The sequence below is a fragment of the Ammodytes marinus genome (genome assembly GCF_949987685.1).
Source record: "Ammodytes marinus genome assembly, chromosome: 22".
In the NCBI taxonomy this organism is placed as follows: Eukaryota; Metazoa; Chordata; class Actinopteri; order Uranoscopiformes; family Ammodytidae; genus Ammodytes; species Ammodytes marinus.
In genome coordinates, this window is record NC_137226.1 from 13672699 (window position 1) to 13699903 (window position 27205).

The 27205-nt window shown below is 41.5% G+C and overlaps 2 protein-coding genes across 6 annotated transcripts; both read right to left on the minus strand.

Annotated features, from left to right (window-relative positions):
• Positions 1 to 451: 451 nt before the first annotated feature.
• On the minus strand, positions 452 to 11555 carry LOC307268782 (fibulin-1-like; the record flags this gene model as incomplete). The annotated part of the gene is made up of 17 exons (XM_080051528.1): positions 452 to 591; positions 718 to 858; positions 1430 to 1572; positions 4922 to 5045; positions 5171 to 5302; positions 5409 to 5528; positions 5657 to 5782; positions 6052 to 6174; positions 6268 to 6411; positions 6496 to 6633; positions 6727 to 6864; positions 7695 to 7784; positions 7950 to 7988; positions 9424 to 9580; positions 9734 to 9869; positions 11045 to 11159; positions 11501 to 11555. The coding sequence occupies 17 exons, from the start codon at positions 11553 to 11555 to the stop codon at positions 452 to 454; spliced, it is 2061 nt and encodes a 686-aa protein (XP_079907654.1).
• An 882-nt stretch (positions 11556 to 12437) lies between these two features.
• On the minus strand, positions 12438 to 26454 carry trim24 (tripartite motif containing 24). Of its 5 annotated transcripts, none has more exons than XM_080050846.1 (19): positions 25775 to 26454; positions 25010 to 25128; positions 24759 to 24906; positions 24369 to 24501; positions 24010 to 24126; positions 23627 to 23741; positions 22332 to 22478; positions 22084 to 22198; positions 21357 to 21544; positions 20303 to 20554; positions 20089 to 20202; positions 19795 to 19942; positions 19638 to 19695; positions 18501 to 18627; positions 17604 to 17851; positions 14792 to 14903; positions 14598 to 14672; positions 14102 to 14257; positions 12438 to 13874 (listed from the first exon to the last, which is right to left on the minus strand). In XM_080050846.1, exons 1-19 carry the CDS (start codon positions 26052 to 26054, stop codon positions 13323 to 13325), a joined length of 3204 nt encoding a protein of 1067 aa, XP_079906972.1. In that variant the 5' UTR covers positions 26055 to 26454; the 3' UTR covers positions 12438 to 13322. The 5 variants fall into 5 exon arrangements, with proteins under 5 accessions (XP_079906972.1, XP_079906971.1, XP_079906970.1 ...); XM_080050845.1 differs by having other exon boundaries at positions 20303 to 20578; XM_080050844.1 differs by having other exon boundaries at positions 24729 to 24906.
• Positions 26455 to 27205: the final 751 nt, after the last annotated feature.

Sequence of the window (27205 nt, forward strand, 5' to 3'; positions counted from 1 at the left end):
TAGTTCAAAAAGCAAGATGTTTTTATTTAGTGCCACCATCAGGCCATTAAAATGTATGTGTCCAATAACATTCCCATATGCTAAAATGGTATTACACCTGCTACAAAATAGCATGTTAGAATTTAGCTCAAAGCCTAAGTACAGCCTTAGGGAGTTGTGTTCTTGTATTGTCGATATCTTGTGTTGAGAAATTGAAAAAGATATTTTGTAAACTAATGCCCTTGGTGGGCTCTAAAGACTTCTGTCATTTTTTCCTGTTCATCAGAAACAAATGAACAAAATCCAGTGATTTCACTCATCTTGCACGCATCTGCATACACATTTGAGATGTTTCCAAATGTTCTGCGAGATAATGAAGGCAACTCAAGACATTCAAAACTATTTAAATAATATTTGCAGCGTTCCACGGTATAATGTTAATGCACTATTTTCATTGAATTCTTAGCTAGGTTTAGAACCAGAACTCGGAGACGAAAACATGGATGATGACAATGTTGCGATGAGAAATGACCCCTGCCTTGACATAGTTCATAGCGACCTCCAGAACAATGTCCCTGGGGCCAATGATAGGTTTCACCTGCCGAAACACACCTGAGGGACGATGCAGATAGGGATTAGTGACTGAAATTCAGTTTGGGGAGAAATATAAGTAAATGTAATATCTGTATATACTGTTTAATGAAAGGATCGGTTCCAATTAATATTCTTTCCGCTTACCCATAATCAGGCCTTGGTTGTTGCGCTTCTGCAGGTCAAAAGAGAGATGGTCATCTGAAGTCAAGATGTCAAAGAAAATATCCGTGGAACCGGGTAGAGGAGTAGGGTGAGCCGGCATGTTGGTCCGCAGGAAAACTATCTCTGTTGGTGGGAACGGGTTTAAAAGTTTTTATGGTTCTCATAGAACCAAACCACAGAGTCCATTTGGTCCTTCCAATCAGATATTTATGATTTAATAGGATTAAACAATTGTTCTGTGGGTTGAAATAAGAAATTGAATCTCCTGCACTGCGGCAGGTTGGTGGGCGGAAAGTTATATTTCAATGAGGCTGCAAATAACTGTGGGATTTCTATTACAAGCTAATAAATTCCAACAGCCTCTTAACATTATTATTTACATAAGGTCTCTGTTTTAGGGGTCAAAACTCAGTATCTATCATCTAAATTACATGAATAAAGCATTATAAGTTATAACCAAGCCTCTCTTACCCATTCAGAAATGTGGGAAACAACCAGACTACAATGGGATTGAAGTGGATCAATCTTAGTATACAAACTCTACAACAACATATTCACATGTACATTATAAAAGCACAATCACTCAATCACATGCAACTGGTAAACAAGACTTTCGAGGCAACTCAAATTCTCTCTAACGAACTTAGGCAAAAGCTACTTTCTAAGACCTTGCTGTGCTTCAGGCTTGTCTTACCCTCCGGTTCACTAAAGTGTCTGAAGGACGGCAGAGAGAGGGTGGTGTGGGTGATGAGGTAGACGGGGTCGACAGAGCAGCTGATGTCGTTATGTTGGCATGCCTTTATACAGCGCAGGTTGACAGAGGTTTCGGGTCTGAGTCTGAAAAAGGACAATGGGAAAGAGGCAAGATGGAAGGACAGGAGGAAATGGGGGAGAAAAAGGCAGAATCATGACATGTGCCAAGTAAACAGGAACGTAGACAATCTGAAGTGAGAAGTGAGAATTTCCCCACAATTTCTACCTAAAGATTATAAAAAAAAGTATTCATAATAAAAAAAAAGCCAGGACCAAAGCTCCACGGTTGATTAGAGCGAGTAGAACCTGGCAACACCTGAATAGCGCCATAGACCTCCATGGTTAACCAAGGACCGGGTGCCTTAAAAAGAGGGCCAAACCCTGCTTCCACAACCTTAAAAGAATTCATGTTTGTGGGCTTTCCCAACGTGAAGACAGAGGCGCTTTCAAACACAACCTCAAAAACTGTAAAAAAAGGGAGTACAGCCATGTAATTAGCAGCAAGCAGGTGAGTCCAAGTCGTTTGCTTCACATGAGGCCAAAGCCACATTGTGATGATTGTGTGGTATTCCACACCATCAAAGTGCCACAGAGGGAAAACAAAACGGAACGGTAGGAAACCACAAGAGTGTAATGTAAGAAGGAATGTCATTTGATGGGATCTAATGACATCATTTTTCACATGGTGAAAGAGATCCCAAGTTCAAAGTAGGCCTTCAGACACCAATAAATACAGATACTATTATTGTTATCGTTATTGGCATACAGCATTTCATTATTTTTCCATTCTTCAAATAATCAATTTTGGCAAAACTGTTGGTAATGTAATCCCAATAATGAACAGAATAAATACCTTCTTTTTGTGATTTTCAATCATTTTTATATGCCAAAAATTCCACCAGAAGGAAATTGGGACAGGGTCAAATTTGCCTGGCCATTTGTCCAGTTTACCAACATGGCTACCGGCCTTTGGGTATAATTTTCAATAAATTAACTGATTAACCACCCAATACCAACACTAAAAGTGCCATCCATCATGAAAACTGTATTTCTGCCCCACCACTAATTGAGCGCCCCTGCTGGCCGTACCCCAGGTGCCCATAAATAAGTGCCATGATTGTTTTTCTTGCCATCCGCTAAGGAGAGGCTTGTTTGATCCTATGGTGAAGCAGCTTGGAACAGGATATAGGAACATTTGGTTTCAGCATTAGAAGAAGACCACAGTGGGGGAAGCACATAAGTAGTCGCAGGGACCATTGCCCGTGTGTGTGAGCGTGCGCGCGCACGTGGTTGTGTGTGTGTGTGCAGTGGTATAAAAGACTGAAAAGCTATTTTTATCCATTACTTTTTAATTCAAAACACATAGAAAATACACATGAAGGGCAGCTGCCAGACATGAGAGAGTGAGCTGCCATAAATGCATATTAATGCACATGAACCAACTAACAGTGGATGAGCTCCATCTAGTGGTACAATGTCCTAAATATTCTTAATATCTACTGCTTCATCCCATGCTAGTATCAATAACAAAATAAGGAATCGAATGCATCTCCAAGGCTACAGCACATTATCAAATCCCATTCAACTGGAAACTGGGCTTTTGCTTTAGATAACAAATAATTTACAGTATAGTGTATTAAAGGAATAGTATGGACTTTTTGGGGATGGAAATATGCTTATCAACTCACTTGCTGAGAGTTAAATAAAAACTAAAAAAATCAGCGCCTCCACATATCTCTGCGCTAGATATGATTATACAACAGCCAGTTAGCTTAGCATAAAGGTTTGATGCAGTGAGCTTCGCTTTCCAAAGGTTATCAAATCTGTACCACCAGCACCTAAATCTCCCTAACTTAATATCTCCTCCCACAGGGTTACATGTCGTATTTCTTCGCTATAGGCCCAATGACTTCACAGAGAATATACACGTCAATGGTAGGACAGCTGTTAGGTTTACATTCATTGTGCTAAAATAAGCTAACTAGCTACCAGATGTAGCTTTAAACTCTCAGAAAAAGAAAGCTCATACAGGTATTTTTGTTGAACTATTTGTATCCATACATATATATCCATTATTTTCATCATATAAAATATCCAGGCCCTTGCTTTCCAATTAGAGTTGAATAGTTAGCAATGGAGCAGTCTCTATTTGATATATTCTGAATGGCATGATGAGCTGGGATATGTGAAAGTTGAAAATGTTGAGAAATAAGAAAACGCTTTATTTAGCTTTAAAAAAAATATTATTTTTTTTCACCTAATATTAATAATAAACACTGAAATTCAATGTAACATAATGGAAGACATAATCCTGATGGGCTGATTTATCTTTTTCCATTCGACAGAAAAAAGCTTCCCTTTATTAACTGCATGAAAGGGTAGATGGAGAGCAGGAACTGAGGGTATAAAGTAAAAGAATGGATGAAAATGAAAACTAATACAGCCTAATACATAAGTGGCGAGTAAAAAATAGGTACCGACTTCCAACACTCCAAACTATTCCTTTCAATTTCTAATATGGAAATGTTCTTGAGGGCCGGACGGACTGCTCCTGTGTGACGAACACAGCAATCTTTGCCATGTACAGATGTGTCTTTCCGTAGCGAATCAGCCTCATCTCCACCGTCAGAAAGAAGTCCCGGGGCTGGGACAAGGTGCGGTGCAGTGCGATCTCTCCTCCGTGATCCTGATGGCGCACAAAGAAGTATCCCTCCTCGTCTCCCGACACTATGTTGAGCAGCATTCTGTCGCCCGCCACAGAATTGGTGGGACCCATCCGGAACACATCAGCGGGGACGGGCGTGTTGGAGGGGAAGCTGACGTTGTAGAAGGAGATTCTCAGCGGGAGCGAGAAACACGACGCAGGATCCGGCGTGAACTCGCAAGTTACGCGCTCGCAATGGCTGGAAGGGGAGAAAATGAAATGCTCATTGGGTGGAGGGCAGAAGCGTCTGCATACATGGGTGGTAAAAAAAGAGGGGTGGTGGTGGGATAGATGGAAGTAGATATAAATAACAATGGACACTAGGGTTTCTCAATAACCTCTGGTTTCCCTGTGCCCACAAATACAGAAATACAGACTTTTCCAAAAATCTCCCTTTTGGCCAGAGTTTCAAAACTCTCTGGTTTTAGTGTCAAGTTGTGATGTGTGCGTGTGACGAAAGGCCAAATCGCACAGAAGAAGATACGGGTACGACATGGCATATAAGAGAGGTGTTTGTGACCAGACACTGGGAGGGAAATGTCAACGGCAGACCAAAACCAATCAAATCCACATCCCAAGTCAAAAAAGGGAAAGGACTGTGAGAAGACTGCACGGAGTCTTGGGTATAAACTACAGACAAGTGAGATGCATCAGGTTCCGCTGAACACAATCAAAACCTCTATCGTTTCAACAGCTTGTCACATAACCAAGTAAACCATCAGCTCTCACCCCCGGGACGCTTGCTGGAAGTTCGAAGGACACGCGAAGGACAGACAGCGAAATCCTCCCTGGATGTTGAAGCAGCTTTCGGAGACAGAGCAGGTATGGCTCCCTAGTGCGCATTCATCAATGTCTGAAAACACAGTTGGAGAAGCAAAGGTTGGACCATTCATTCAAAAGAAGAAAAAAAATTTTTACTTACAATATTAGTTAAGGGCATATAGGCGCCAAAACAGGACCAACATTTTGTCAACTGACCTTGGCACATGCGTCCATTGCTGGAGAGTGTGTAGCCTGTGGGTGGGCAGGTACAGTAAAAACTTCCCGGGGCATTGGCGCAGCGGTAGGAACACACATGACCTCCGGTGGGAAGGGCGCACTCATCGATATCTGAAGACAGTATAGAGTATTAGTGAGCGATGTTTGAGTGACTAAGTGATCAATGCTCCCAAGTGGATTTGCTACACCAGTTAGCACTGCGCGGGTCCAACATCACCTTCACATGTTATCCCATCGATGTCACTCAGCTGGTAACCGCGGCGACAGTAGCACTGGTAGGAGCCGTAAACATTGGCACACTCCTGGCTGCATGGTTTGGCTTCACACTCGTTGACGTCTGTAAAAACACGCAGTCAGATACAGCAAGTTTCTGTAGGAGTCTACGTTTATTCGGATGTATTTCCTAACAACAGTATCATATAGCCCTAATAACATGAGTAGTAATGAGGCTAAGTGTGATTCTACCTTCACAGTTCCTGCCGTCGTTGGACAGTTTGAAGCCCATGGTGCAGCTGCACTGGTAGGACCCCTCTGTGTTCTCACACTTGTGGGCGCAGAGTCGACCGGGATAATGCCTGCACTCGTTGATATCTAAAGAATGCAGGGGACAGACATTTGAGAGTTGGACCTTACCAGACAGTTGGACCTTAGCAGACATTCCCAAAGCTGTTCTAATCTATTCATTAGCACTACGAGATAAAATACCATGGTTGCTTTCAAAAAAAAAAAAACCTTTCCAGTTGCTTTGTGAAACTTCTTCCTCCTCTACTCATTTAAATTGACGGACCAAAAATGAGTGCAGATGTGCACAAAATACAGAGATTGATATACTAACAGAAGCGGGTGAGTTTGTACTGTACCTTCACACAGTCTGGTGATGGTGTTGAAGAGGAAACCAGTCTTGCATTCACAGCGGTACGAGCCCAGCACGTTAACACAACCGTGGCCGCCACACACATTACCTACTCGACACTCATCCACATCTGTGAAGTGAGGAAGATAAACAGAATGTATTTAGTGTGGAAAGGGGGAAATTGAGGTGAAAAACACAATGCTGCATTTCATTGCGTGTCTACCTTCGCAGTGTGTGCCTTCCTCGTTTAGGTGATAGCCTCGCCCACAGGTGACTGTGTTCCTGCGACAATAGAAGGCGCCCACTGTGTTGATGCAAGTCTGACCAGGCTGGCACGGAGTGGTGTTGACCACACACTCATTTATATCTAATAGAGAAACACATAGAGCAAGCTGGCTCACCTTTTTACCCTGTGGAACGCTTTTTCACTTCAATGTGACGCTAAACTCACCGATACAGCTGCCGGCGGCGTCCTGTATGTAACCGGCCGAGCACTTCTCCTTTGGGCGGCAGCGGAACGAGCCCACTGTGTTGGTGCAAACAAAGTCCGGTCCACAGTTGTGGCTCCCCAACGCACACTCATCTATATCTGGAACAGGCGAGGAGGGAAAAAATGACCAAAGCATAAATATACAGTGCATTGATAATGTGATTTCTACAGAGAACTTGTTGATCTATTTACCTTTGCAGCTGTTGTCGTCTTTGAGTTCATACCCAGTGCCACAGCTGGTTTCCCTCTGACAGCGGAAGGAGCCGTCTTTGTTAATGCAAACTTGGCCAGTGAGGCAGTTGTGACTGCCAGTCAGACACTCGTTAACATCTGAGAAGAAAGACACCCACTCAAAATTAAGGTTTCGAGTTGTTAGCATTTAAAATGTAGGCGACTGGAAAAAGTTATTTCCCATCGATCCAGGCAGGGCATCTATTGTCATATCAATACAATATAGATAAAACAGGAAAACATGATCAAAAGATACTGGACTAAGAGTCTGTAGTCTGTGAGGAAGTATCTAGGCAAGGCAGTGCTTTGAGCTGAATGCTTATGCCAGCATGCTCGCAGTGGCAGTGCTAACATCACATGCTAATGTTTTGCACCCATAATACAATGTTAAACATCTCAATTTAGTCTGTAAGCAATAAGCATGTTCAAATTTAGCAATTAATGCTAAACATTTTGGCTGGGGTTTATGGGAATGTTATTAGTGTTTTGTCATAAACCCGAATATTAGGAAAGTTAGACATTGACCTGCTGTTGAAGGCATTAGATGAAAAATTAAGGGATAAGTAAGTGATTACAATTTATCCCCAAAGGGGTACATGAAGGTCTGGACCACATCTCAAGGCAGTACTGAAATACACACACAGCCATGCCTAGAGACATGCCACTTAAAAGGGTTAAAAACCTAGGGGGCGCCCTTAGCTCAGTTGGTGGGGCGTCCCCCCCCCATGGGCCTCGGCCAGCAGCGGACCCGGGTTCGATTCCAGCCCGCGGTCGTTCTCTGCATGTCACTCCCCTCTCTGCCCCATTTCAACTCTTTCTCTACACTATCAATAAAAGCATAAAAATGCCAAAAATATCTTTTAAAAAAAAAGTTGAAAACCCTTGTATTTAAATGGGGTTTAGTCACTTATTTACTTTCATTTACTTACCCTCACAATTCACTCCATCCTTTTGCAGCTGATAACCATGACGGCACGCACATGTGCCATTGCCGACACACAACTGGGAGCATATGGAGTCTGAAAAATTGCAGAGGGAAACGTCAAGGAGCAGCCATTGCAGTGCCTACATACAGCTTCTATCCTAGATCGCAGTGAATCATTTGAGCAAAAGGCTGGTGCTTTGGCCTCTTACAGTTCATATTACAACAAAGGAAGTGAAATTAAGAAATAAAGGGGCCAAACCTTCACAGGGGTTCAATTTATCTGGAGGCATGGCCGTCACTGAAGAAAAAAAGCCTCATTAATTAAACATATAAAACAAATTGATTTTACTGCAAAGAAACAAAACAACTTCATGTCTGTAGTTCCATTGGCATGCTCTCATCACTCTAGGTGTTGGTAAGCCACATGAGGAAAATACTGATTTGCTCTCTCTTCACCATTAACCCAAACCCAGTGTTTTTGCAGCTTGGCCCTTCCCATGCGCTTGTGTTTTTCACCTGAAGCCAGTTAGCCTAGGTGACAAAAGCTACACGCCACTTCACCAGCTGCCCCCCCCCCCCCACTCCAGGGTAACCATTTGGCGAGGTGTCTGCAGATTAGCCTAGCGAATGTCCCCGTGATCTCGTCTGTCTGCGTCTCTGGCAGCAATCTGCTCCACAGCCGCCACCTCACCAAGGCCATTTATCCAGCCTTTTATGGAAACAGGGCTGCTCTCCCTGCTCCTATAGTAACGCTTCTGGCTTTTGATGGGATGCACTCACTTCTTTTGAAAACACTCTTTCAGCTCAAATAAGTCTCGGTAAGCGTCAAGGCTTTGCTCCAAGCGCCAATAAAAAGCATAGGTACCACTTTCTAAAATAAGGTCCCCTTAATAGATTGCCTGTAAAGAGTAACTTGTGGCTTTATTTCATTTTAATACACCACTAATAAGCTTGGGGAGCACTACTGCAAAAAAAGTTGCCTTTTGGAGGTAAGAGAGGAAACTGTGCAAAATCTGATATGTTGACTTTCAAGTGATGTCACTTGAGTCAGGGTCTGATGATGATTACAAGTTTGAAAATGAAATGAAAAAACTAGTCGTGTGAAGCACAATATAAGTAAGTTCACCAGACATCTAGCCTCCTCTATCAGCTTAGTTTAAGGATAGCAACTTGAGGCTACTTTAGCTACGGCTATCATAGCACTCACAAATCTTCCACTAAACCTTCAGCGGTTGCATTGCATTGTGGGTAGTGGAGGAACCCCGGTTTCTACAAAGTACACAAAAGAGTAGAATAAGAATAGTTGTGTCCGCCAAAGTTTTAGGAGTGCAATACTAAAATTGGTACACTTACTCCACATAAGAACAGATTGTTGTACTGTTGTTCATCCCAGTACAAGGGAACTTATATTTTATTACTTTCTAGTAAGACATTCAGTTTGGAGTTATAATTGTTATCTTGGTCCAGAATAAAAGGTCTACAAATGTGTTCTTGTGAATGGCTTATGATTGATCTTTAAAGCACCTCAAAACTTCATTAAAGATTAAAAAAAAATTGGTTATGACTTAAAAACCTTTTACCTTATAAAAAAGTGGTACGTCCTTTGGCAGCTAAAGTGTGCAAAAGGCCGAGCACATTGATTGTTTTGACTTCTATCTATGATAAGACAGACTGAGTGGAGCTAATCAACACACAGAGGAATGAAAGGACAAGACCGTTTGCTCCTCTTTCACCTTTATCACTGGGCTCTCTCTCCTCAACGGTTTTGTTTTTGCTGCAGCAGGCCTTAGCTGTGTGCGTACACAGTCTCCCTAGCAACAAACCCTGGAGCTCGCAGCCCGCGCCCCGGCTGACTTCCATCAGGCCGAGCATGCAGCAGTCGCAGCACGTCTAACACAAGGGTGGAATAGAGAGAGTTGAAAAAAGTGAAAGAAGAGAGGGAATCTTATCTCAAATGTACTGTTTACAAAGTATGTTGACTATGTAAGAATGAGGAGTTGTGTAAAGGTTAAATCAGATATTCGCACAAGAAAGGAGGCCAACCTTAGATATTTTGGTTTCCCAGGGTTGTCCTTGGAAGAAGGGCCTTTCGCAGGCCCCTTGTCCCCGGGCCATTTTGATGCCATTGTCACATAAAGTGTCTTCCTCTGCCGCGCCACAGCACTGCTCCTGAGCTATCCTGGAAAAACAAAATACAAATTTGCTGAAGAAATTCCCACTATTTATTATTTAGGCTATCAGATACAGTCAAGGCCTGAGCCAGGATTATTCAAATACTTAGGTCAGAAATGGCCTGCGTTCAGCACACTACCTTGACAAGTTTGTATAATATCGGTAAACTGATGCCTATAACACAGGCTGACACCATGTGTCACTTCAAGCAACATGTAGCCTACTGCTGCTATTACTTTACCTTCATTGACAACCTTTAAAAAAAATTGAGGATTCCAAAGTATTATTCCTTCATCTTAACTAACGTTTAAGTAAAAAATAGACAATAAATTAATAGAAAATTCACTGTGCTGTCAAGTCTTTCTTCTTTTCACACATAATAAATTAAACAAAACCTAAAAAGATTACGGTGTCCTGAATGGTAGATCCGGGCATGGATACAGTGGATCAGAAGACTATAAGTGGATTATATGTTGTAATACTTTGCATATCTTAACTTGCCACATCAAGTAACCTACCAAAAAACCTTGTAAGAAGCTACTTTGAGACTGTTCTTTTTCTTTCCATTATTAAAAATGCTTTATTTGGCAATGAATTTAAAAAAAAAATCTCTATCCAATATCCCCCTCTCTCTCAAGCTGTTTCCTTGGCAAATGCTCCCTTCGTTGACCTCCATGTGTGGACCAGGTGTTCCTCTATGTCATCAGTCACCACCTCTGTGTTCTTGCAGTCAAACGGGGCCCTTTAGTGTCAAAAATGCTCCAGGAGGGCACTTAACGCCTGCTCTCACCATGTAGTTACTACGTGGACACCCGCCCCTGTAGCTGGTCAAAGGCTGTGGAGATGATTTGGGGCTTGCAACCCTCAGGGGGGAGTGTGTTCCCTGCTTTTAAAAAATGCCATTGCAAACAAACTCCAGTTTTTCCATTGAAAAAACGATGTCTACTATACTTGGACCATTTGGACCCCCCTGGTAAATCGCTATACCCTTTCATGTTTACGTTACAATACTATAAATAATGCCACTGAAGTGATGGGAAAATCACAGTGCAGATGCATCCAACAAACTCCCATGTCATTCCCTCTCTCTCTCTCAACCTTTTCCTGGTCCCCTGGCCCCATTATGAAACCCAACAGTCAGATGACAAAGGTGGTTTGAGAAAACCAGGTGTTGTTGCTTACCTGCAGGTGTGGGAATGGGAGATGAGAGGGAGAAGTGTACAGTCTTGTCCTTCTCCTTCCAGGGCCCAATCCCTCCCGTCATGACAGCACTCTTTTACAGTAGGTGGCTGGACCTCTGCAGTGTCAGGATGATGGCATCAGGATTAGAAATAGAGCAGCGGAGGTATACATCACCAGTAGATGAAAAAAAGAAGGAAAAAGTCATAAAAGGCAAGGCAGTCCCTCAGTGCCAGTGACTCATAGGTCAGATTTAATTAAAAAGAACTCACATTCGAAGATAGAATGACACTTTATGGAAGAGACTATAGATGAACATCTACAGATTTTCTAGTAGCCTGTAATGCTCATTATAATAAATACGTGTATAAAAAAAGTTATTTAAACCACTAACACACAGGCACAAAATGCTTTCAAACTCTGCATCTCAATGGCAAACTTGAGCAGTGTTCTTCTTACCCTGTCCGTGCAGAACTCCGTACAAAGAAAACAAAAATAGTGTCCACTGTGCCATCGCACTCAGTTTAAAATATTTGCCCCCTCCGAAGTTCAACATAATATAACGCTAATAAAATACGTCGTGGGGCTGATACTACGTCAACGTATCGGGACGGTGCGTGCGTCTCCTGTGAAGCGCGTCCCGTGGAAAGAAGGAGAACATGTCAGTCACAGCAACAGCAGGAGAGGCGACACGCACCTCAAACTGGTGGTGAGGTTAGGAGAGTTAGGGGCGGTGAGGGCGGGGAGGAGGGAGCGGGGTTTAACCATAGACCGTACATAAAAGAGCTTTAACCGTCTGCCTGGGGGGCTGAGTAGTAAAAACACGGCCGATGATTGGATATATCTCATGCGACACGGAGCTGACGCTGAGGCGCACGTAGGGTAGCCTACAAATTGTGAAAACAAGCTAGTAGGTTACAAATACGATACCTCTCCCTATTACTAGGCTACTAATAAAAACCTTTTAATACATAAATTAATATTAAAGTGAAATATTTTATTAAAGCTAATCTCAAGTAAAATATATTATTATTATAGCCAATTGAACCTAGCCTATGTTTTAAAATATGTCTAATTTCATTACTTTAGCTTTTGAAAAATACAGTTTTTTAAAAATGTTTGAAGATGTAGGTACTTAAGTAAAAGCAAAAGGTAAAGGGAAGTAAAGTTGTATTATCTTACATTTTCCATTAATCCTCTCATGACCCCTCGAATTAATATCGCGACCCCTAGTGGCGGGTTTAGACCACAGGCTGAAAATCACTCCACTGGGCTATAAACAACATATTTGTTTAGTTGATTCCCCCCAATAGTGCAGCATGTTGCAACTATCTCAAAACAAACCACTCAGCTTTACATGTTATCCTGTTTTATTACAAATATTGTAAATGCAGGTATTTGTTATGCTTGTCCGTGGGGTTAATTTACAGTCAGGTCATATCTTCAATAAATAGAAAAAGCAATGATATTGGAAAAAAATAATATATGAAGTTATAGTGACTTGATGTCCATACAAGAAGGTTGAATTCATGGAAGCCTTTGCAAATTTTGAAAGTTTTTTTCTCTCCCTTTAACCACTGATTGACTGAGCACGCGGTTTAGAAAATTACTTGATAACAGTACAGCCTGATAAGACTAAAGTCGATTAACTCAACACCTTTCAAGGGTGTTGTTTAAAATCAAGCAATGATCGCAACAGTACGTCGACTACAGAACAGACCCTATTTGTTGCATTAATACAATACTAATTCAAAAATAAAAATATTATTCCAATTAAAAACATAATGTGTTGGTGAGTACACGTGATGTTAAATCTAAAAACACAAAAATGAAGGCATTATCATTTATATTAAGACTCCCTGCATGCATTGCCATGATTTCAAAATATTTTCCTGCTGTCCTGATTGCAGCATATGCGCCTTTCAATTCATGGCATCGTTATATACAGATGATCTGCAGGGTAACCCATGATAACTTACATAGCAACAAAGAATATTTTTGTGTGCGTGTGCGTTTTAGTTTCATCATTGCAAGAAATAACTGTCTGTGTTACAGTTAAAATCGTAACCTCTGTCCAGGAAGAAGAAAAACTCTTCTCCCTTCGTTGAGCATCTACAGCATGCCCACTACTAAATTAGTTGATTTAGTATAGCATATCCCTTTTTTATCCTGTTGCAAATATACAAAAAAAAGACAATGTCTTGATTGCAGCAAAAGCAGGTCTGTGGAAGACTGAAATCATCCATCTTTCCTACAGTTTCTTGTCTGTGTTGTAACGCGTCTACCCTTCCTCCTCTTTGGCGTGGTCTGCAGGATCGGAGTTCTTCTCCTGGGTTTCAGGCTGGTCTGCAGGGAGGTTCTCCTCTTTCGGGGATATGGGGTCTGGTCCATCCTTTGATTCGGCCGTTGGAGAGCATTTCACCTCCTGCACAGGACTTTTTTCATCCTGCCCTACCTCCTCTTTTCCTCCCTCCGCGGCTGCTTCCGCTACCTCTTCGGGCGGCCCCTCTTCGGGACCCGTGGTATCCATCCCCTCCTCCGTCTCTGTCTTTTCCTTCTCCTCCGGGGCTGTGGCTTCTTCCAGGGAAGGCAGGTCCTCCTCCACAGGGGGGATTCCCTCTCCCGCGGGACTCTGCTCCTCCTTGTCCTCTTCAACAGGAGCCATGCCTCCCTCCATCATCTCCTCCTCCTCTTCATCGATCTCGTCTTCTAAAGGAGGGATCATGTGCTCCTCTCTCCCTCCGGTGAAGACCTTGTCTGTGTAGGCTTGTTTCAGCTGTTCTTCAAAGTAGTCTTCCAAGTACAAGCCTGCGCTCCCTACTTCTGAGGTCACCTGGACAATCAGTGCACAGAAAAACAGTGAACATGAAAGAAGGATTTTTAATCTTGACTTTAGATTGTTGACAGAAAATACTGAAAATGTATTACCGGTACATAAATAGGAAATTCCGTGTAATTTTTGGTACATTCTGTCAAGACATTCCTTTATTACAGTAATACAGTTTTTTACAAATAAGAGGGTAATGTCCTCACAGTGATGTTATATGAAGTGAAGTTTACCTTGTAATACTTAGCACAGTTGTAAAATATGAGCCGGACGTCCTCGACAAAGCCCTCAGGACTACTGTAAAAATCACCTTCCCTCGACTCCAATTTCCTCTTCACTATTGACAAATCCATGGGGGTCTTGATCAGCTCTTTGTACCTTTTTGTCTCCTGCATTAGAAAAACATTCCAAGTTTAGCTTCTAGTAACTGACAGGAGAATCAAACATTTGTAAAAACAGTATTTAAAAACCAAAAAAAAATTATAGCCACATTCACACAATCTTTATTATACCAAAACACAACTACAGCACATCATTGTTTTATAAAATGGCATCCACTAATGTTTAACTTTCTAAAAACGACTTAAAAAAAATAAAAAATCTCTACAAAGTTGCAGGACAGTGTAGAGCTCTTCATATCTACCTTATTTTTACTGGTTATATTTCCATAGTCATGGAGTTAAAAAAAAAAAGAAAAAAAAACTTTACGGACAAAACAGAGGAACTTACAGTTGTAGGGGAAACCTGCTGGAAGTCAGTGCTGAAGTCATTGCAGAACAGACGCAGCAGCAGCCGATCACACTTCTGCATGGTACATTAAAAAGAGCAAAACGTCACATCAGGTATTGAATATCGTTCAACTCATGGAGAAAAAAGTTTGTATTAAAAAGGAACAAGTGACTATAAAAACTGAGTGGACATACCCTTCTGTCAACAGGAGGGAATCCTTCTGAGGCGGGGGCTCCCTTGCTGTCACAGTCGTACTCCATCTCTGGAGAGACGAGGTCTCGGCAGAATGAACAGAACCACTCGCCGCTGAGGAGAGAAGGTCAGGACAGAGGAGAAGCTGTTAGGACAGACACCTGATTTGGCCATTGACAGGATCACCATCACTTTTTATTTTGCATACTCTTAATCCTCTGATTAAATTCCTGTAGTTAAATAGACTGAGGAACAATAATGATCTATGTAAGACTTTTTCAGCGATAAGAGGTGAATGAAAGCAGGATCCATTTAACATATACACGGTGTGCACAATTATTAGGCAAGTTGTATTTTTGAGGATTAATTTTATTATTGAACAACTACAGTGCTCTCGGTCAATCCAAAATGTTAATGAACCTAAACCTGAATGTTTACGAAAGTAAAAGTGAGGTTTTGTCTTTCTTACGAGAATATATATTTGTGCACAATTATTAGGCAACTATTAGTATGCAGAATTATTATGCAACTAGATAAAAAAATGAAAATGTTCCCATCTCAACTGTCACAAGCCTTCCATTCATGGAGTCTGTCAGTTTCTTGATCTGTTGACGATCAACTTTTTGTGCAGCAGCAACCACAGCCTCCCAGACACTGTTCCGAGAGGAGTACTGATTTCCTTCACTGTAAATATCCCGTTTAAGCAGGGCCCACAGGTTCTCAATAGGGTTTAAGTCAGGTGAGGAAGGGGGCCATGTCATTATTTTTTCATCCTTAAGGCCTTTACTGGCTAGCCATGCAATTGAGTACTTTGATGCATGTGATGGAGCATTGTCCTGCATAAAAATCATGGTCTTCTTGAAAGATGCAGACTTTTTCCTGTACCACTGCTTGAAGAAAGTATCTTCTAGAAACTGGCAGTAGGTTTTGGAGTTGATTTTGAGGCCATCTTCAACCCAAAAAGGTCCAACTAGCTCATCTTTAATAATACCAGCCCATACCAGTATCCCACCTCCACCTTGCTGGCGTCTGAGTCGAAGTGGAGCTCTGTGTCCGTTACTGATCCAGCCACGGGCCCATCCATCTGGTCCATCAAGAGTCACTCTCATCTCATCAGTCCAAAAAACCTTTGAAAAATCTGTCTTCAGATATTTCTTGGCACAGTCTTGACGTTTCAACTTGTGTGTTTTGCTCACTTTTTTAACTAGTATTTAATATTAGTATTTCCTGCGCCACTGCGCATGCACACCAAACAAGTGCAAGTTGTTAAAAGTGGCGACAAAAAGGCAGAGAGCAGCAAACCCATATGACCTGCACTGGCTTTGTGTCTGTTTACGTTTTTGTATGAGAGCTGAATTCCAATATAGCACTTTTTTTTCACTTTTGTACACCTTATACTGGTATTGTGCTAATGTTTTATTTGTTACCAGAAATGAAGGCACCTGGTTCTTATGTGTTATTATTGTTCAAAAATGTCATGTGAGAAAGAAAGAAATACTATACATGATTTAAATACATTACATTTAATACAGCACTGTCAATTGTGCTGATGTTATGTTACAATTTCCAAGAGGAGAGAGTTATACCATGGCTGTTTGTTCACAAGGCATAAAATTAAATAGATAATTATTTAAATTAAATTTTAATTATTTTACTCTTTCTTGTGTATTTCTACTTGATACTGAATCGATATCGAAGCATTTCAATCAATATCGAATCGATATCGAATCGAATCGTGACATAATGAATCGAAATCGAATCGAATCGTGAGATTCATGACAATACCCAGCCCTAAACAAAACGTTTGATAGTTCTGTGGTCACGCCCCAATATCTTAGCATTTCAAGAGTGCTGCATCCCTCTGAAAGACTTTTTACCATTTTTGACTTTTCAGAGTCCTTTAAATCTCTTTTTGCCCCATTTTGCCTGAGAAAGAGAAACTGCCTAATAATTATGCACACCTTGATATAAAGTGTTGATCTACTTAGGCCACACCTTAACTCATTACACAAATACACATCACCTGGTATGCTTAAATCCAATAAGCACAAAGGTTTATACAGCTTGAAGTTGGGAAATATGCATAAAAATGATGCATATGATATGGCCAAAATCCTCACTTGCCTAATAATTGTGCACACAGTGACAGTGTAGTAGTATACATGACATCCAACATCTCTAGTACACTGTTCGAGTTTGATCAGAACAGAAGAAATGCAACAAATGTAGTATTAAATCAGCACATGACGGTGCCCCGCCGCATGACAACTTTAATGAAATATTTTCCTTGTTTGTTAAGAAAATTAACATTTCTATTTCACAAACAAATAATGCAGCAGCAATAAAAGATAATGTAAAATTTGTATCTATCTGTATGCTATTGTAAATCAAAAAAAGAGCTATTTAATTACTGTATGTGGCTGTAGCACCACTGGCTACATTACTGTTGAAAAAAAGACAGGGAAATTGGATCCATGGAACACCGTTTAAACTTAGAAAGCTAACTTGAAAGTTACTGTTTTACTGCTGTTGTTCACAGCAGCATGGCCCACAGTTTTGTTAACCAACATATTCTAGTCTAACGTTTGGTTCCTAATCCCATTGGTTCCAAAGGTGCACGGCATAGTGCACCTTTAAAGTCGCTGTTGTACTAATAATTAACATGGTAGCTATGATCATGTACATTTAGGTTGTTCAGTAAAAATAATAAAATAATATAAATTTTTTAATATATACCCACTCTTCAGTTTAGAAACAACAGCATTTTAATAAAAGAATCGTTAACCAACGCCTCTGTCTCAGTCTGTCTCTCACCTCGGGGACTCATTCAGAGTGGGAATGTGGCAGGCCAGATGAAAGACTTTGGGACACTTGTCACAGCAGAGCAGCTCCCCTCCATTCTGACACACGGCACACCAGTCTTCATTGGGATCTTCCTCCGGCTTCTTCTCAGACTCGGGCTGCGCCGTGGGCTGAGAGTCCAGGACTGGGTCAGGAGCCTTCTGCTGCTGCCGCGGCTTTGACTGAGCCCCAGTGCTGCTGTCTGGAAGGCTGGACTGCACCTGTAGGGCAGAGAAATGACACCCAGATAGATGTATCATGTGACAATGAGTCAGCTCATTCAGGAGATAACACATATTTCACTTGAAAAACAAGAAAAAACAACACAAAAACGCACTAAAAACACATTTAGAGTCCTCGCCGCAGCAGAACCGAGTTCGAATCCGGCCCCGGGTCGTTCTCTGCCCCATTTCATCTCTGTGTCTCCAAAACTGTCTAATAAAAAGCAAAAGTGCATAAAAATAATCTTAAAAAAATTTAAATAAAACATTTTCTAAAGTGGAAATGAAACAAAATGACAAAATATTTATTTTCAGTGGATATTTTTTAACAAGAAAAATATTAAAAGGTTGAGTCAGAGATTCTGGACGATACTTGTTGTCCAAATCAGTTAATATCTCCTCATGATCCACTTCCTGTCAGTAAATGGGCATGTAAACAAAGGGGGCCAACTGTAGCAAATGCCCGTTTACAGAGCACGGGTTGTTTATTATTAACACAGGATTTTTTTCAGCGCAGACTCACCTTTAAACACAGTGTGTAGCAAAATATTGTCACCAACACCTTATTACATAGGTGCTTCATTTTGAAATAAAATGCCCAGTTTCTCACATGTTCTGAATTCATGTAAACCAAAAGAAAATCTCTTACAAAACTGACTTCATCCTCGTCCTCCGGTTCGTCCTTGATGACTATAATGGGCCCGGGGGACATCCTTCTTCTTCTCTTGGCTGGAGGGGCCGACGGTGGAGCATAGCTCTGCTTCCAGGACGCCGTCCTTGAAAAAGGAGAGATTGGACCATGATATAGTTATTAAAGAAATAAAACAAAATTATAGCCCACTGTCGTGGTTAATATGACATGGTTTGGAAGATCAGAGAGTGTGTGTTTGAGGTTTGTGGAACAGTGAAAACAATTACTATTATTTTTTTTAAATGTATTTATTTGTTTATTTTTACAGGGACAGTGCACAATTTAAAAACAATTGCACCAGAGTTAGCTAGTAGCTCATTTGCATCTGTAGTCCCTGGGCTAAATGAACTAAAACTGTGACAAGGACATTTGGGGGCATCGCCATACTGCGTGCTAGAATGAGGGAGAGGATAGTCACACTGAAGACTGATTGCCAACTGTGTTATTACAATGTCAGTCTGATGAAGACAACTGCTGTAACACAACACATTTTAAAGTCATTCCAATGTTGTGCGAAAATCAAAAGAAGCATTTCCCACATGTCTCTCTGTCTCACTAGCACAGAGGAAAATGCTAAGCTTATTTGTGCCAGAAAAATATTAAAAAAAAAAATAGTTTTAAGGTTAATAGATAAATTGGTACTGTTTAAAGTGAAATGCATCTGGTAGAGAGGAAAATGAAGAGGCTAAATCAACTGTGTCCTATGTGAGCTGTTTAGTACTACTTTCTGGAATCATTCGGAGAAACTGGGTCACATAACATCCAACTTGAAACTTACTTTGCCGCAGTAATTAAAGTTACTTAGACTTGGTAAGGTAAATAACGTTAGGAAATGGATGCGAGTAGAGCCGTTTCTTTCAGCGGCTCTCAAACAACCTCTGTCCCTCGCTGTGTTTCATGCAGCCTGTGTATGTGAGCCCGGCGAGCGTGAGCATGCCTACATAGAAGCTGATTGACTCGGAGTGAATGGAGACTGAAGGGGAGATTCTTTACTGTTGCAACGGGAACAATACGAATCGCGACACACGTTGAGATCGTTTATGCCGCCACAGTATAATGCATTAGTGGGAAAACCTGGATGAAATCTGTTCTTACCCTGTGCTTTGTTCTGAAGAAGACGGCTTGGTCATCTGAGTGTTCTGCCTTGCTTGACCTTAGGAGAAGAGAAAGAGAAAAACTACTGTTAAGATTAATTTTCCGATTTTCACATGGATTATGAAGGTTGTTGTTACAAGAGATAAGTGATATTGACCTGCTAATTGATTAAGTGTGCTTGATTTGTCTGAAGTTGCTGAAGCCAGACTTGGAGCGAAGCTGGGTTTGGGGATGGCAATGGTGATCGTGGGGACAGATGATCCACTAGCCTCACTCCTCTTAACATAGGACTCTATTGGGCCCCGCTTTAAGAAACAAAAAACAGGTTATATTTAATGCACCATTAAAGTTCAACAACACAAGCCTTAAACAGGGCTTTCTCAATCCTAAATCATGCTCATGTAAGACTTAAAACTTTGTAGATCGCTCTCCACCCTGTTCCCCAACCAACCTGATGTAGTGACGTCTGTGTAGCGTTTCCAGCGGACATGGGCTGTGGGTAGCGGGGCAACACATCCATGGGTTTGTGAGCGAAGCTAGGGCCATTGATCAGATCTCTCAGAGACTTGATGGAGAAAAGAAAAAAAGATCCAATTGAGCATACATTACATTCCCCCCTCGCACCTACACATGTGTTCTAATCTTTCTAACTTGCGCTAACTTACCTGAGCATGGGGGAATCCTGTGTTGTGTAGCATGGAGGATGTGGGGCTTCTGGGGTTGGGTTGGTGGCCTCCGTACCTGCGTACCGGCAGTGCCATGCTGGGAGGGGGGCCTTGGGAGGGGGAAGAGCCTCCGCAGACCGTTCTGTTTGGGGGTGGAGGGCCGGGGGGTCCTGGGAGCCTGGTGTTTTGGTACCAGGACCAGTGGTTAGGGGGAGGGGGCTGCCTGTGGGGATGCTGGGAAATCTTGTCCACCTTGGACAGAGGAAGATGAGATGTCTAATAGACAATAATTGTATTGTATTTAGTTACTTAAAAGTATAAAAGGTTTAACAAACATAAAGGTGATGTGATTCTGGAGAACACTTGTTTTGAAAATCAGTGAATATCTCCTCACAATCCGTCTCTCTCGCTGTTTTCGGCCACACATGTAACTTCTCAGCTGCTGCTGCAGCGCTCCTTCTAAAAGCCCTGTCTTTCTACATAGAGTTTTCATAGATAAGTCCCATTAATATGAAGTTGTTTCATGTAATTTTAAGATGCATACGATTAATATTGAGTTTCGACAGTAATCCGTGTGCCTCATTGCCTTTTTTCTCTCTCCGAAATAGTGAAATTAGAGCGAAAGCTGCTAGTATGAAGTCAATATAAGTATTTCTCTATCAGTTAAAGCAGAGACCCGTGAGAGACTCTCCTCTCTGCAAAAAAAATAGGCGAGCCTCCTGAGGTGAGGTAGAGCGTTGCTGCAGACGCGCCTCCAACGGGCGTCGGCAGTGTGTCGGAGGTTGGATGTGTGGCTGCTGTAAGTGTGTTAACACGGTCACCGAAAAAAAAAGTTGGACGCAGACGCGCAGGATTGTGTATTAACACTGGATTTCTTCCAGCGCACACACAGAGATATTCACTGATTATGACAGAGAGATTTTGGCAACAGGCATTCTCCAGATTTTCTGACTCCAAATTTAGCAAAAACAATGTCTCTGTTTTTATTTATGAATCTCCGTCTGAAAATAAATGTACTTGCGAAAGCACCAAAAAACAGTGTTGAATATCCCACCTGCATCTGGAGCTGAGCCAGTGTGCTCTGTCTCTGCTGAGCTAAGGCAGAGAGGGCTCCGCTGGGGGCCTCTGGTCTGGAACCTGGCTGCTGCTGCTGCTGCTGCTGCTGCTGCTGCTGCTGCTGCTGCTGCTGGTTGGTGTTGGGCGGCCGGCCTGGACCCTGGGATCTTTCTACAACCAGAGAACCTGAGGAAAATGTGAAAAAATTAAATAAATAAATAATAAATCATCCATTGTTCCCTCAGTCCTCTGGTCGACAGGGAATTGACCCATGAAATTCTACACAGCTGTTACGCCGTCAGTTCAACATAAAACAGTATTTAGCACTGCAATACTATTACTACATGAAATCACAGTAGACAAAAAACATACAATGCATCTTGGATCATTTCATGGTAACTGAAATTAAACCCTATTCGAAGTGAAAAAGATTCAATATTTTTGGTGGAACAGCTAACATCATATCAAATAATGACTTTCCAACACATAGGTTAGTATTTCTGTAAGACAGAACATTAATATTAACATTGACATATTTATCTAAGCTTGGAAAAAAAATTCATACACTGGGGGCAGAAAGGCAAAAAAACATTCCATCTTGGAAAAACAACTTTCCTAAAAGGATATAGTCATTTTGCATTTTTTTTCTCCAACATTTACTCCCAGCGAGCGTCAGTGGCAATTATAGTGACAATACTGTGAGTTTGAGGTGATGTCAGTCTTACCGAGGTCGACATTTGAGGCCCAGAAACCAGAGCGGCACTGGAAGCGGACAGAACTCTGAGGGACGATGGAGGGATTACAGCTCGCTCTCATCAGGTAATGGATCTGAAAAAGGATCTAAAAAGACAGACAAGGAATAATTTGCCAATTTCTTTTTGTCAAATTATTGTTAAGAAAATAATGTCATATCACAATTTAGACGCTAAAGTACGGTCATTCAAATGGCTGTTTGACATTTAAAGCCACTCACCAATCTCTTGCAGTACAGGAGGGCTGTTCCGCTGTGGCTGGCCGTGGCCCATTTGGTGAAGTTGATGACGTGGTCTAGGTGCCTGGTCAGAGAGGTCACGTCCTCCTGCTGCTTTCTCAAACCCTGCTCGTGGTCCTTGGTCAGAGCCTGCAAGGAAATGTGTGTGTTAACTATCAGAAAAACAACAACAAAAAAATCATTCTGAATGTAACAAATGCCTTTGAAAAGTAAGAGTTTAAACTAGTGGTGGGCCGATAACGGCGTTAACGTGCTGCGTTAACGCCAGACTCTTATCGGCGATAAAAAAAATATCGCCGTTAATCTCTTGTTCCTCTTATTTTAGCGCGGATGTATACCTGGCCGAATTGCACTGTAGTGCACGAGTCAGAACGAGTCCGACTTCGCACCTGTGTAGCCTACCACATCAAACGTAACGTGCTGACATGGATGCAGCTAGGAAGCCGCCGGGTTTGCTTCAGGGAAAATGTATTTTTAAGAAGCTTCCCAATGGAAACCTCGACAAGACCAAGGTTGTTTGCACCTTGTGCAATGCGGAATTGGTTTACTGTAGGAGTTCTAACAGTCTGTGCTCTCGGAAGCGGCCGGGGCATGCGTGTGTGCAATGGGAGAGCTTTGTGTGGAGAGAAAAAAAAGAGGCAAGGGAAATCGCCAAAGCCAATGCATAGCCTCGACTCATTAAAGGTTGAAAATCACTGAATTACACAACATGTAGGCTAGCCTATGGCTTAAGGCTATGGAAATCATTATGGAAACAATATTTTTTTTTATCAGTGATAGCTCAGCTGATCTCGTTGCTATAGAGACCACGTCCGTCCGCTTTGTTTGACAACTGACAGAGCTGCCAAGTCTCACCCTTTTGGCCATGAGACACACTCATATCAACCAGCTCACACTCTCACACGCTAGCCTACAACTCAAATTTCTCACGCGGAGAAGTTAATCCCCAAAATAACGATTGTTTTGCGGGACTTTTATTTTGACAGTCTTATATTGAAAAGCTAACGGACATGAGTTCCGTGACATCCTCTTTCTGCACGCAAGTTAACTTGATGCATTAGGTGTGCACCTGCACAGGAGATGAGCCCCTGGTCTGATGCGCCACCTGGCTTGAGAAACACGTTCTCAAAGACTTACTTTGAGTCATTATTTAGGGAGCACACACATATTATGAATGAATTCAAATGAGCCATTTTAATCTAGATTAATCTTGATTAATTCCAAAATTAATCTAGATTAAAACAATTAATCTATGCCCACCTCAAATTTAAACATACCTCAAGCTGGTTAATGAGAATCTTTCCTTTCCGGTTGATCTCCATAATCAAGTTACAGATAGACTTCTTTATTTCATTGGTTACAGACTTGCGGTTTTCTTCAACATGCTGGATTCTGTGAGAATGAATGGCAGGTAAAAATGGAAGAAGAAGAAAAAAAACACCTCATATTAATCCAGCATCAGTCTCAATATGCTGATGGATTTTGTATGCAGTCACATTTGCTAAAAAAAAATTAAAACACAGAATTTCTCAGTATCCCACAGGAAACAAATTACTCAAAATCTCAGAACACATATGTTTATATGTGAAAAAACAAACAAACAAACAAACAAACAGAAACTTTAACACAATTCAGATGCAGCAGTGGGGGATGATATTACCCAGAGGCGATACAGCCGGACACGTCCACTACGGCCTTTCTCTTGTCTTGCAGCTGCTGCGTCAAGTTCTCCAGATACTGTCTGTGGTTCTTGTACGCATCCTCCAAAAACTGGTAGCTGGACACAAAGAATATGTGCATTAATTCATGTTTCAATTGTGTCAAGTTCAATTTTCTTCTACCACCTAGTGGTTATCGTTGTTTAGTTAAGGGCACTTACAATATATATTGACTGAAATGTTATTTTTATCCTTGGCTTTTACAATTGCTAGCTGTAGAAGTACCACGCACGCACCTATTGCTAACATTTAAGATAACTACTGTAGAACAAGACTCAAACAAACAGATGAATCATCCTACTTGTGATCTTTGTGCTTGAGCAGCTGACAGTCTCGACAGGTGAGTCGGTCACACGTCTCACAGAACAGCTTGAGCGGCTCCTGCTTGTGGATGTCGCAGAACACAGGCTTCACTGTGGATATACCTAATGCTTCTGGGAATCAAGACAAGAGGTGGGGGAGGAGGGGGCGGTTTTAGAACATGGCGTAATGTAAAAGTCAGCCATGTATACCATCATAAAACTGAACCGGTCCTAGCCCTCATACCCATGACGCATGTAAAGAATGTAAAGCATGTCAAGCATTTCAAGTGTCGCATTACCAAAACAGCAAAGCTTATATTCAAATTTTTTTTTTTACTCTGAGTTTAAATCTACTGTACCGTTTTTCTGCCGTGCACGAAACACACTACCTGGAGACATCTCCTCCTTCTGGCGTATGGTGTGATCCCTGGTGAATTTGACCCTTTGGTGCGCCTCCACACAGGTCAAGCACAGAAACTCCACACACTCCACGCAGTAGCCCTTCGCCTCTGTGTTGTCATCGCAGCTCATACACACCTTTTTTTTGAAGACAGATATAAGAAGCACAAATTAAAAAAAAAAAAAAAAAAAAAAAAGTAGTGTCCCGAAAACAGAGAGAACGTTTTTTTTTTAAACCAACCTGACTGGTTTTCTCGACAGTGCTGCTCGGCACCTCAGCAGAGTCCTTGACGAAGAAATTATCCAACACGTCCATCTCCCAGCATTCCTGTCTGCATACTGGACATCGAAGGGCGCACACTGGTAGCGAGAGAACACATCCAATATTGAAATTGTCAGCTCACAACTAGTTACATTAGATGACTTTATCATTTTAAAAACAAGCAAACACACAGAGGTGGATGATGCAATAATGATATAGTGAGAGCAAACTGGAAATAAACCAGGGACTTTTTAATCTGTCCTTTTTAAGTTCCCATAAGTTATTTATGCTGTTGGGGTGTAAAGACCATTTCAAACCATATATTGCAAAGTGTATATTAGAAATAATTGTGTCAACACTGCTTTTAATATGATAAATGCACAGAGATGGGTTATATTACTGACTTGGTGATTTGGGAGATGATGATATCCCTTACATTATATCATTTTTAGAGTGGTGTTCAGCCTAATTTCAGATCAAATTACACTTGTGACAAAAGCAATCCACAAACGACTTATTCAATATTGACATTCTTAAACAGAAACATCCTAAGATTTGAAATGGTACACATCATGCAAATATCCCAAAATTCCTCGACATCACACACATCTGCTGCGTAGCCCAATCTGCTTCAAGTCCAACTTCCTATAGAGATTGTACAGTAACAATCAATCTGCAACAGGTACATCAGTGATGTGCAATAAAAAAGACTTCGTATGATATAAGAAGAAAGTAGATTCTCACATGATTTGTTGCTCTCCACCTGTCCCTGTGGCTCGCGCCTGGGGTCAGCGCTCCTGCTGAAGGGAGTCGGGAGACACCTCTTGCAGAACGAGTGGAGACAAGGCAGGAGTTTGGGCTCTCTGTTGTGGAAGCTCAACTTGCAAATGGGACATGTGTCCATGAGCCCGAAGGTGCCCGGCGGCCGCTTCAGCCTCTCCTCCTCGGCTGGCAAACTCTCCGCTTCGTTCTCCACGATGATGACAAAGTCGTCGTTGTCAACATTGTTGGCACTTTCATCCATTTTTCTTTTTTTTGTGGTCCGCCGCTTCCAACCCAATCTGATCAATACAGCTATGCGTTGGACACAAAGGATATGGCTCCACGTCTCCTGGCTTAACCAGCCAGGTAGCGACTCGAAACACTAATATAGCACATTACAACAGTAGCATATGGTCGTTTAGTATTACGAGGTGCTGTATAAACTGGTGTAATTATTTCCGATATAAAGGCTACATTAGCAAAGTAGCATAGTTTAATTGCACATAGACTAAAAGACAATAAACAAGGATTTTGTTTCCGGTTTGTGGCGGTTCTCAACGAATCAGGTGAAAGATAAAAGCTCTCGCTCACTTATGAATGAACATTACGCCACGTACGTAGTGTTTTAAAGCTCATACCACGGGAAAATGTATCCATCTGTGAATCCTGTGTTCACAACACACCAACAGTATCCAATATTACCCAGACGGCACTGCGCGCTCTTAAAGCTACAGCGCCGAGAAGGGTCCGGTCATGGGTTGCGGCCTGTAGTTGTATCTCTCCGCCACATGCGGTCTCCGCCCTCTCAAACAAATAAGTGGTTCAGCTTGTAGGTTTGATACGGTTTGATATGGATACATTCCGAAATAAATAAAGGATACAACATTCTATACTCGCGGAACACCCACCCGCAACGCCCCCTCAATTTATTAGCTAGAGAGCTAGAAGCACCTTACTGAAAAAAGCAGTAGGTTAGCATGTAGGTTTAATATGAATGACTTCAGAAATAAATAGGCTACATAAAAAAGGATATACAATATTCTATATCTATGCACATTGTGAAGAGTAAGACAGTAAATGTAGCCATATAACAATACAAATAGAGCCAGAATATTTTTTTTTGACAAAATGTGTTTATTGACATTAGAAATTGAAAAAATCAATATATATATATATCAAATCACTGATGTGCCTATAATATTTTATTTTTCAAATGCCTTATTTTTATAAAGTGGTGGGACTTGCTGCCACATGTGTAAAGAGTTATGTGGGTGGACTCAACCTGAAGATGTGGACCACTGAAAATTAAAAAATACTGTAGTATACCATAAAACTGTACAGTAGCTTGCTGTTAATATGTTGTTCCTCAAATTCCTCAAAATATAGAGTATTCAGTTGCATTGTAAATAACTG